Source organism: Dendropsophus ebraccatus, chromosome 4 (assembly GCF_027789765.1).
Source record: "Dendropsophus ebraccatus isolate aDenEbr1 chromosome 4, aDenEbr1.pat, whole genome shotgun sequence".
NCBI lineage: Eukaryota > Metazoa > Chordata > Amphibia > Anura > Hylidae > Dendropsophus > Dendropsophus ebraccatus.
The window spans coordinates 57,759,372-57,772,127 of NC_091457.1; the positions used below are offsets into that span (position 1 = coordinate 57,759,372).

Genomic DNA, 12,756 nt, shown 5'->3' on the forward strand with positions numbered 1-12,756 from the left:
CCACATCAGAGTGCCAGATACCTACTGCTACAGATTACTGACTTACTTCTTTTTTACAGTGTTAGATCAGGCTTCTAAAACTAAAGAGGAAACAGGCAGTTTCAACAGAGCAGATAACCTCTATTTAAATGCAAAACATCACAAATCCCATTGCTCACACCTTCATCATGATTGTACTGCACCATATTGGTCAGGAATCCCCCACGCTGATATAGATCCTTGCGTTGTAATCATGCATCACAACATATTGTAAACTGTGTATCTCTAAACCCTATTACAGGGGGTTTTATGAGCCTAATAGGCTAATAATGTTCTGTGTGCTAAGGCCAGCAGTCAGTCTTTCCTCGCTTGCATTTAAGAATTGCATTTAAGAGACAACCAAAGAAAAAAAAATGATGTGTAAAACACATCTAACACAAACTAATTGCATAATTGTAGCAATGAACAATACCGTAGTAGCTTGCCTCAGCCTGGAAAAAATGGTGGAATTCTTGGTGCTAACTTTGTTTCTGAGATGGAGCCCATGAGTCGCTGGTAGACACTTGCGGACGCCAATATTATTTTCAAAAGTTGTAATTTATTGTTCCCACAACAATGCGCTTTGAAGGTTCCAGCTCTCTTCATCAGCTAAAAAGTTCCAAGGTTTTAAATACACAATAAAGGCAAGAAATTTCCATACGCAATAAAACAAGGAATTGGATAAAGTACTTATTGCGTGTTATTTATTGTGGTGAGGGCTCAGAAGCTGATGACAGCCAGGCCCCTGCTGTGGAGATCATTGCTGGCACCAGTTCCAGCAGTATAACCAGATAGATGCAGCCGTTGGCAACGGCCGCTGCATCTGTAAAGTTGCGAGAGGGAGGGTGCTCCCCCTGTCACCTATCGGGCCCCCAGGATGCAATTGTGGTGTCCCAATGGTAGCCTAGCAGCTGGAGGTTAGATCATGACCTCCAATCTGACAACATTAAACTGACATGTATAGTATGCAGCAGTACTGATGTACAATGATTTACCTCAAAGGGGTACTCCAGCGAAAAGCTTTTTCCCAGTAATTGAAACACATTACAAAGTTACAAAACTTATATCTTCCCCCCTTCCCTATCTTTTACCCCCTCAATTACCCACCAGGAAGTGAAGTCAACTCATTCTTCCCTATTGAATTTTGACCCCAGGAAGACATTTTGTGACAATGACAACATCAAGAGGGAGGCGGGTCTAAGCCCTGTTAGGCCAGCCTCGTCAGCTCTGATTGGCTGAACAAGCTGTAATCCATCTAACAGTTTTACAGAGTCAGACATCGCTGGAGACAAAGTGCATCATGGGAAACCCCAAACCAGGAAGCGAAGAGATAATAAAGCCACCAACTGAAGCTTCAGGGACCTGCAAACAGCGGGAAATTCAAACGGAGACAGACTCAGCATCAGAGTACCCCTTTAAGTTTAACTTAAAAATTTTTGGGGGGAAAATAAAATGTGTAAAAAAAATAAATAATTGCCCCTTCCCAATAAAGTCCTTTATTATTACTTATTGAAATTGAGCTGCGATACCACACACAAACTAAGAACAAGAGCTGCAAACACTACTGCAGAGTGGACAACATTCTGGTATACTAAAATGAGTTAATGGACCAATTGTCTTTTACACATATCACAGTGACAATGATCAAATAAGTGTATGAACCTGACAGTGTGCAAACACTGGGGCGTTTATTGGGGAGGATAATGGGACAGTGCTCAGGTCAGCGCTCGCTTGCTTCTCGTCGGTAAGCGGGAAAGTGCAAGGGGGGCTCTGCAGGGAGCTGTGGTGGGTTCCCCAGTCTGCTGCCTCCGCTCCTATTGCATGGGGCGATGGCAGCAGATTGTTGCCTTAGTAATCTTTTGTGTTTCAACACGTGGAAAGACAACAATCAGCAGATATCGTGCATGTCGTCTGATTATTGCCTTTTATTACACTAAGCGATTATTGACCATAATGGGCGTTAAACGGCCAAATGCGGCCAATAATCATTTGTAATATCACAGACAACCAGGTAAGGACAAGCTCTGTCAAGACCTGTGGTAGTCAAGATCGTTGAGAATAAATGTTGTTCTGGGTATATGGCCAATGGTCTTATATCAACAGCCTGTGTTGCTGTGTGAAAAGAATAAAGCTAGTTGCACAGTTAAGTACCTAATCCACTGGGTTGAATTTAGTATTTCTTTATGTGCCATTTCTTCATCTTACCCCAGAGATCCCATAAGCTAACTTGTCCCTAAGAATACACTTTAGGTATTTCTGTACTCATCAGCGATACATGTGGTGTGTATGCATATAGTCATTATCCTCGCTTCCTCTCTGGGAGGGGTTGTACTTTGGGCTGTAGGAAGTACAGTAGCAGGAGGCCCTATTCAGGAGAGAACTAACAAAACACACTATGGAGCTCAGCACAGTTCTTCTCCTGGGACTTTTATTACTGGTTTTACTTTGGAGGAAGATATCTCGACCTAAGGGTTTTCCTCCTGGACCTCGACCCCTACCTGTGTTGGGAAACATACTGCAGATAGATTTTTCAAATCCACTGAAATCAATGAAGAAAGTAAGTAGAAATTCCAGGGTCAGAGGCAGTGTGTATTATTTGAATCCTAATTTCTACAATGTCAATATGAAGACGGATTAATACAGGCTTGTGATTGATTATTTATTTTTTTATTGAACATATTCTTAAAATATGAATCTATTTATATCCATTATCATATATCTATCAAAAAGTCATTAACCGCTGGCCGCACATTTCTCCATCAGCGCCACCAACAGCTGATGAAAGCAAGTGCTCCACTAACATTGCGATATCTGTGCAGCTCTGCCTGCAGAATTATTAAGCAATGTAATAGGCTCAGTGACTGAGCCCCAATCTAGCAGGTCTATTCTCGCTTACCCCTGCGCGTTGTGACATCTATGATGACATGATAGCCTACAGGTGACAGATGCCACTGTTAGGCATTTGTTTAACAGGTCCAATAATTGAAACATCATGAAATGTTACCCATAGTCATATTATAAAACACACATTTGACAACCTTTTTTTACTGAATTCTGGAGAATGGAATAGTGGTTTCTTTCAATATTCCACAAAAGTAAATAAAAAATAAATTATTGAATAGTGGTGATATTTGTAGGTCACATTATCCAGCTCCCAGAGGGGTGGATAGAATAGAGGAGTCCCTACGGGTTCCATCCTCAAGACTTCATCAGGGATAAATGACCCTTAGTGTCAGTGCAGTTAATAGGTCAAAAACAGTTTGTACAATCAGAGCCTGTTTGTCACCAAACCCTGAAATGGGGGAATAAATGGAAGCATAGTGTAACTAAGTATACTAAGTATAATCATTCTTACATTTCTTCATTTACTTTCGTGATTTTTGTGACTTTACTTATATTATTTATTATCTTTGGTATTGCTAGAATCACAGTAGTATACCCTTCACACAAGCAAGGGTCAATTGTACATGATCTAATGATACAGACATCAACACATACAACAATATCCATACAGATTCATGGGGGGGGGGTCACTTACAGTCAGACGTCTCCTCCACTGATAATCACTAGCTGTATTGCATTTTCCCATCTGATAAGTTTTGAAATACACAAAAAATACTGTTAAGTAATACATAAAAAGCCCATGGGCCTTGATTCTCGGAATGTGGTCCTAGGCTGAAAAATCAAGTATTCCCCACCTCCCCAACTACCCAGGTACTAATCTTACCCTATTGCACCCTATCCCGTAACACAAGGCCAGGCAAAAAACTTAGAGAAGGGGAACTTATCCGTCCGTTAATTTCTTTGGGGGTCTTACTGTCAGGGCACCCACCGATCACAAGAATGGACCCCCCCCCCCCCCATAGAGAGTGAAAGAAGCCATCGCCGGCTATCCAGGCACCTGCTCCTTTCACTTGTAGGACATGGAACCTCATGATTGTAGGAGCTCCCAGTTTTCTGCATAATCTTGGGATAACCCCTTTATATATCCATAAAATCTGTTTTTCATTTTAGTTCTCTGAGGAATACGGTCCAGTTTACAGTATTTACTTAGGGTTCACACCAGCTGTAGTGGTCCGAGGATTTAAAAACCTTAAAGAAGTCTTGGTAAATAAAGGACATGAATGTGCAGACAGGCCTCGTAATAGGCTGCTGGAAGACATTTCTGGAACCAAAGGTAATCGAAGAGTTTTCTGATATTGGCCACAGACTAGCAGCAGTCGATATCAACCGATACTCATGTACTAAAAATAGAGATGGAGGCAAAACTCCATATAAAATACCTTTACTAATCCAAACAACATTGATCTCTAGGTCTGGTAGTAGCTCCTTATGGGCAAGCATGGAAGGAGCACAGGCGGTTCACTCTTTCTACACTTCGCAACTTTGGCCTGGGTAAAAAATCCATGGAAGAGAGGATCTGTGATGAGAGTGTACATCTAATTGAAGAACTTAAGAAAAATAAAGGTAAATGCCTCAATATAACAGTCCAAGCAGAATGTTATATTTTTATAGATTGCAATAAAGTTTTTTTTTTTTAAAGTAGCTGTTAGGGAAATAATTTTTCACTTTGACAGTATTACGCATTGTTTGCTCCATTGCAGCAGATTTTAGTCTTTCACTGTTGATATTGCTTTTTCGCAGATACATTATTTGATCCCCACCTTGTCATTGATAATGCAGTGTCAAATATAATTTGTATGATTGTATTTGGAAGGCGTTACGATTATAATGACTCAACATTCCGAATTATCCTTAACATTATACATGAAAATATGAAGATGGCATCTGGTTTTTGGGCTCAGGTAAGACATTTCATGAACCGGCTATTGAAAGTGATGAATTAAAAAATTGATGTCTTTCCTTTGAATTCTGTAAATAAAATCCTTTTAACCACCCTTCCCAATGGATGGTGTGTATTACCAATCAAATTTAAAAACCTGGCCTGAGAATAGAGTGGATGGTGCATTGGGAAATTAGGTAGCAATAACTACTGTCCTAGAGTTGGAAGAATTGCGTAGTACGAACATGCTCCAGAAAAGAACTTGTATATTTCTGAAGTATCTGTATAGTTTGACTAAAGGGAACTTTGCCCCTGGATACTGGGTAATTATAGAAAGTACAAGCCTGGAGAACAAGAAAATGGCTGCACATCTCACCCATGTTTGATACTGAAGCTTCTCAGCTACATTAAAAACCAACATCAGAAGTTAAGGCCCTATTCCACAGAACGATTATCGTCCGTATTCGGCCGATATCGGCCGCTACGGACGATAATCGTCCCGTGGAATAGAGTGCAACGATCAGCCGACATCGTTCATGTTGGCTGATCGTTGCAGTCGCTTGTTTTTCAACATGTTGAAAAACAAGCGACTGATATAGCAGCGATCTGCTGCCGTCGCTCCGTTGAATAGGAGCATCGGCAGCAGACGCTGCTATATCCTATGGGTTGCCCGGACGATCTAGCGATCCCCCGGGCACCCCCCCCTAGCTCCCCGCCGCCCCTCCCGCACTCACCCGCTCGCTGCAGCCACGTTGAATAACGGCGGCAGCGAGCTGGGAACGAGGAGCAAACAAGCGCTGAAAGCGCTCGTTTGCTCCTCTGACGACCCGTGTAATAGGCCCTTTAGTGTATCATTTGATCAAACAATATTGCCTCATGGCAGGACCAAGCCCCCTGGGTCACACCAACCCGCAGACACAACAAGAAGAGGCAACAGCCGCCAGCCAACACCAATGTGAACAGGTCTTGTAGCTCACTCCATGTGCTCCCAGTTAGACTGGGAAATAGAGGAAGTACTTACCATGTAGACCGCCTCCTGCTAATTGGTAACATATGGGTCTTACTGGGTGGAGTGCAAAACCACAAAAAAGAGACAGAATACATAAAGTGTTCAAGCCTGGAGAACAGAAAAAGACTGCATCTCACCCAACAGACGTTAGTATAGCTTTGGATGCTTGTTGTGTTTGTGGGGTGGTGGAGCCCTGGCCCTGGGGGCTTGGTCCTGTGACCTGATGTTGGTTTTTAATGTAGCTGAAAATCTTTAATATCAAACATGGGTGAGATGTGCAGCCATTTTCTTGTTCTCCAGGCTTGTGATTATAAGAAGTAGTTAGCATGGGCCAGGATTGAGGGTTTATTATGTGACTGTTCGGTGACCCAGTCCCCAGGGTACCTGCTGTTGCTGCTGGAAAATATAGTTTGTAGTGCAACAGTAGATGCTGTTCTATCAGTAAAGTTCTGTAAGTCCTGTAAACTCAAACACATCTAGCGTGTATGTCTTTATACTGCTTAAGTTTATTGAAGAGGAAAAATGTTTCCTGAGGAGAATTTCCTCTTCTTCTTAAGTTAGAATTCAAGCCCCTTTGACTTCTATAGGATTTTTCTAGAGGATCCGTGGCGGAAATTTCCATGTGAAAATTCCACTGTGTGAACAACAGTGAAAATTCCATTAAACACAGTGGGACATTGCTCTTTTATATATATCATATTTTACAGGCAGAATTTCCAGCAGAATCCATGGGAAATTAAGCGCGGATTCTGCTTCAAATTCCGTGCCGATTCCTCAGTCTAAACATACCCTAACATGTGCATACACTGAGGTTTTAACTTGTGCAATGGTTATTATCCTCCTAGCTTCTGCCTCTTGCGGAATATTCTCTAATATGTATGGGAACAAGGTCATCAAATAGAATAAAAAAGGAACAATTTACTATACTGGAGGGAGCCAGTGCTATGTGACTTACAAGCCACAACCCTGTTTGCCCTACGGCTTGCAATAAGGTATCATAGCACAACCAACCATGAGTAACAAAAGGCTTCTAAGTATTCACCACGGTCTGCCCTCCTCTCAGTAAAGTAAGTCTATTCCTGAGCCAGGAGCAATAATAATAAGTGCTTAAAGGTGTTACCAGGCTTTTAAAAACATGTCTGCTATCTTCCAAAGACAGCACCAATCTTGTCCTCGGTTTGGATGTGGTTTTGCAGCTCAGTCCTATTTAATTGAAATCTTCACCAAAGGAGACAAAGTGACAGTACTCATGAAATCATTTCTTGGGATGCTTTATTAAGGCATAACAGCAGGGCTAAAACAAGTGTTACAGTGCTTCTTCCAGCTTCTGGCTATTTAATTAAAAGGAGCTGAATTGTAATTCCACACACAACCTGATGACAGGGGTGGTGCTGTTTTTGCAAGAAAGTGTTTTTTTTTTTTTTTTCAAATTTGAGCAACTGTATCTTGTATTGGCTTGTACAGAGAAACTTCCTTTCAACAGTTATTGTTCCTGATCAAGTTTATCATCATTTGTGTTGTGTCAAACGTATTTATACTATACCTAACATCATTGTCACATCCTCCCCGAGACACCATTACTATAGAGTGCCTGGGAGTCCTAGACTAGTCTACCACATTGACAAAAGGAACCCATTGACAAAGGTTGCCAAGTCCATAGGTAGGATACTCATAGTCCTTCCAAGGGCCTCAAGCTACCGTGATACCATAGTGTCTGTCAGGAGTACTTCAACCAGCTGGGCATACACTACACCTCTCATATTACACATGGGCAACACATCTAGGATTGGTGAGAGTGTGATATGTGACCATTCTATGGACAAGGCCCTATGCTTGCAATAAAACTAAAAGTTTCCCACCAAAAGTGGTTGTTGCACAATGTGTGGAGTAACCAGTGGATAAATAGGAATTTATGGCCTATGCGACAAGCCACTTCTGGTACAGCGGTGTTTGCTATGGACAGCTGAGACTGAGGCTGGGCCTAAAGAGACATGAACTGAGAGACTGCTGACTAGGCCATAGATATATTATGCAATTTCCAATGGTAACAGAAGATGCAGAGGTAGTGACCAGAGATGAGTGCAACTCAAGCATTTAGTTGTTTGGCATCTGAATACCAGTGGCTGAAGAAGTTGGATGCAGCTCTAGGAAGTTCTGGAAAATATGGATACAACCTATGTATCCTTGCTTTCCCGGACTCCCAAGGGCTACATCTAACTTCTTCAGCCACGGATATTCAAGTGGCGAACAATCAGACTGGAGCATGCTCGGGTTGCGCACATCTGTGGTAGTGACCATAAAATGACAGCTTAACTGGAAGATTGTTGATGTAGTAGTAGTAGGCTGTCAGTGATATTGGTACCATCAGTAATATTGGTATCAGTCACATCTATGTGAGTAGCTCCACTGGTACAGCATTTGACTGTACCAAAGTGCTGTTTCTTGGAGGTGAAATTGAATGTGTATTCCCCTGGTTCATGCAAGAGTGTATAGTATGTTTGCCACATTAGAAATGCCAGCTTCAGTTTAAACTGTTATATTAAGCACTGCGCCTCTTCATAAGTGCTGTCAAGCAACCACTGCCTAGCAAGTTACTTGCTATGCCAGTACACTGGTCCCCACCAGATCCCTTGCAGCAACATCAGTAGGATTAACCATCACCTCCCACTAGACTCCTCTTACACGTCTGATATTTGGCAATCAGAAAAAGAAAAAAGTGGTCTGGAAAGTGTTCTGGCTTTATTGGCATAAAAATGTAAAAGCAAATGGTTATAAGCAATATTTTTTTTTCTATTTGTTTTAACTGGTTTTATATGGCAATAAAGGCATAACAAATTGTATAACTCTAATTCTCAGTGGCAGCGCCAGGATACTTTCCAGACCACTTTTTTTCTTTTTCCTATTGCCTATTAAAACTTTCCCCCTCCATGGCAGCATCCTAATATCTGGTTCATCTGTCCGGTAGCCCTCTCCATGATGAACGGAACCCCCTGCCTATTGGGGTTATATCCATCTATACCTACACCCCGATACTTAGCAGCATTACACAAGGCACCATCCTCCCTGTTCTTTTTCTTTTCTCCCATACATCTGATATTTTTTACCTCCTTCACATCCCTCACATGACCCATGGGCTAGTCACCCACACTTGTTTGCTAGTAATGCTATGATATATACACTCTTGCAAAAGATATTATTATGTTAACATTTATTTCCTGCATGTGATCATTCTATGATTCCATTCTCAGCTGTACAGTGCATTCGGATTTGTCAAACACCTACCTTTGCCTCATCGGAAGATCTTCAGCAATGTGAAAATTGTATTTGATTTCCTTGAAAGGGTTTTAGAAGAGCACAGGAGAACAAAAGAGCCTGGACAACCTAGAGATTACATAGATTGCTATTTGGAGGAGATGGAAAAGGTACAGTACAACACCATAAAGCATTATAACACCAAAGACCCTGCATTCTAGAATAGAATGGTTTTCCCATACACAGTGTAGAATATATAACCTATTGTAATTTTTTTTTTTAACTTAGGGACAAGGAGAAAGAAACAAGTCAACATTTGATAATGAGAATCTATTTATCTGTGTAGCTGATCTGTTTATTGCTGGTACAGAGACAACATCAGCCAGCCTTGAGTGGTGTCTGCTGTATATGATGATGTATCCAGAAATACAAGGCACGTAGGATCTGTCCAGAATGGGCATTCTCATATTCAAAATTTTTTTTCATTGTTGCCGGATGTCAACTGAACAACGTCCTTTTTTTTCAGAGAAGTGTCGGGAAGAAATAGACAAAATTCGAGGAGTCAGGGAACATCTTGACTATGAGGACAGGATAAGGATGCCATACACACAAGCTGTGCTGCAAGAAGTCCAACGCTTTGCTTCCGTTGTGCCATTGGGAGTTGCCCATGCACCTATAAAAGACATGCAGTTGAATGGCTATACCATACCAAAGGTGAGAAAAAATAATTTTTTTCATGACAGTTATTCATAAACAATTCAGCACTGTGGTCTCAATAAACTGTGAGGTCAGAGGGCATAAAGAGTGTTCCTTCTATTCAACCTTCTTCCTAAAAAGACCAATAGTTAGTAAAATATTATCACCATGTGAATGTTTATCATGTAGTACCAATATATCCTTCGTATGACCTGAGAGGCCCTTCTAGAAGATAACCAAAAATAAATGTAAAGCCAGAGTGTGGAGCTTGATAGCATGTTGTGGAGAAGGTCCAAGGAGAAGATTGTAGTCACAAAGTCATTCAACCAGGTTCTTCAAAACCTTTCCAAAAGGCCTCTAGAAAACACGGCAATGAAGGGACAGCAGAATAACCACAAAAAGAGACAAGCAACTAGGGCCTCCCTGGAGGGCTGAGAAAGTATATAAGCAATTTTTACCAAGTTAGAGGGAGATTGAGCAGCACAGAGCTCAAAATATGGTTAAAGTCAGTAAGATAAGGCTTTATTCCAAAGTAAAAGCCCAGTAAGTTCTTGCTGATGTTTCAATTGATGTTTCAACTTATACATGTCCAATCACAAGTCAACAGAATAGTAACCAGTGGGAGCATGGCTAGCCATCTGAAATTGTTTTTGTCTGCTCATGACCAGTTGACAGATGACCTGGATACTCTAAAATAAACACCATGGAAATGGAACTGGCACGGCAGGGCGAGCATACATGGATGCATTAAGGATTCCTAGGTCCCTGAATAATGGCACTTTTATAGAATGACAATATTGCGCTCCCATGCCAAGATAAAGTCTAATTTATAGTTTAGAAAAATTTTAGGAAACACTCATTCCTGTACATTTACTTGTAGAGAAAACAAAAAGAAAAAGAAAAAAATCCACCTACACCCCTTAAAAGCTGCCCCATCTCTCACCTTAATTACCGTAATTCCCGTAATTTCTAACAACCATAGTTGCCATAGACGAGGGGGAACACAAAGTACACCCACTATTGACTGTCATTGCGTGTTTGTGATATGGTCAGACCCATCTTGTTTACATTTTGAAGTATGGACTCGTAGACTCATCAAGCTAATGCCAAAGCCTTTATAATTGTGACATGTAAAACATTGTAGGCTAGAGTCTGTTGTGACTCTCCTAATAATTGTGAGTAAGAGCTTGTTGTAACTCTGTTAAAAATTATGAATAAGAGCCTGTTGTGACCCTGCTTATAATTGTGGGTAAGAGCATGTTGTAACTCTATTAAAAATTATGAATAGGAGCCTGTTGTGACCCTGCTTATAATTGTGGGTAAGAGCCTGTTGTAACTCTGTTAAAAATTATGAATAAGAGCCTGTTGTGACCCTGCTTATAATTGTGGGTAAGAGCCTGTTGTGACCCTGTTAACAATTGTGGGCAACAGCCTGTTGAGACACTCCTTAGAATTATGGGTACCTGCCATGTGACCATGTTAAAATTTATGGAGTAGAGCCTGTTGTGACCCTCCTTATAATTGTTGGTAAGAGCCTGTTGACCCTGTTAAAATTTCAGAGTAAGAGCCTGTTGTGACCCAGTTAAAATTGCGGGTAAGAGCCTATTGTGACCCTCTAAACAATTTTGTCAGTGACTGGGCCGGAACACCATCACAGTCACTGACTGTCTGAGCGGGCAATCCATTTGCAGGCTTAAGTACTTTCACCTGAGCTGTGACGTACCAGGAAGCAGGGGGAAAATGTGTTCCAGCGGAAGATCCTGGAGCAGTGATGCGGCACTGTGGGGGGCATGGGTAAGTATACTTTATAATGTTCTCTCCGCCTGCACCAGACTTTTTATTTTCGCCAGACTTCTCCTTTAAGTGGGCAATTATGTCACATTTGTGAAAGTAAACCTGGGGCTATATTCTATTAATTTATTTATATTTTCTTTTTTTTGCCTTAAGGGAATGATGATTATCCCAGACCTATCCTCATTACACTATGATGAGAGACAATGGAAGTATCCACATGAGTTTAATCCTGAAAACTTCCTGAATTCTGAAGGAGATTTTATGAAAGTAGATGGCTTTATACCCTTCTCTGCAGGTAATCAAAAAAAGGAAGAAAATTGTATAGAGAATTGGTGGTTTACTAGTCAATTCTTTCTGAGATCCATCACGTCTTTATACGTATAAGGTAGTATGACTACTATTACAAGTCCTCCCTTGCCTTGTGTGATTCCAGCCCTACAGTACTACTATTTCCTCGCTAAATGAGCTACAATAGCAGACACCATGGAGAAGGGTGGTGCTCCTTCTTGAAAAATAGCATAGCCTTTTTTATAGTTGTAAACAATCCATTTAATCTTTCTTGTTGGCATCATGCAGTAATATTTACAGAGCTCTAATATTATGACATCTATAATATTTACCTGGTTCAATGCTTCCTATTAACAATATATTCTTCTTCATCAGGACCCAGGGTTTGTCTTGGGGAGAACCTTGCCCGTATGGAGATCTTCCTCTTCTTCACTAATATGCTAATCCATTTTGAATTCCATTGGCCAGACTGGAAATCTCCTCCTGACACCAAGCCAGTGTTTGGACTTTCTCAGGTTCCTAAACGTTTTAAAATGAGACTGGTTCCCCGTCAATAAAGCTGATTATTTTCGATCATCAATAAACCTAGTTTTACATACCACCTTATTGACGCGCTGCACTGCATCAGTTAACGTGGTCCTTGTTTTGAATTAGTTGGCCGATTCTTGTGATCTTTGCCGGTATTTAGAAATGCAAATGAGGTCCGTTGTCCACTGGAGGTGGCCCTGGACCCCCAGCACAAAGATATTTCCTTCTCCCATGCTTTCTCTTCTTACTAAAGGCCCTATTCCACCAACAGATCTGACAACAGGTCATAAAGGACACACTGAATTTCTCCTCTTTTCAAATCCACTCCTGGGTTTGGCTTCAAATTTTTGGCAGATAATCTGTCGTCAGATCTGTTGGTGGAATAGGA

The 12,756-nt window shown here is 41.2% G+C and overlaps 1 protein-coding gene across 1 annotated transcript; it reads left to right on the top strand.

Moving 5' to 3' along the window:
- The first annotated feature begins 2,388 nt into the window (after positions 1-2,388).
- Positions 2,389-12,756, top strand: LOC138788228 (cytochrome P450 2J6-like). The gene is made up of 9 exons (XM_069965918.1): positions 2,389-2,575; positions 4,033-4,195; positions 4,333-4,485; positions 4,663-4,823; positions 9,059-9,232; positions 9,351-9,495; positions 9,589-9,776; positions 11,706-11,847; positions 12,216-12,756. Exons 1-9 carry the CDS (start codon positions 2,414-2,416, stop codon positions 12,395-12,397), a joined length of 1,470 nt encoding a protein of 489 aa, XP_069822019.1. The 5' UTR covers positions 2,389-2,413; the 3' UTR covers positions 12,398-12,756.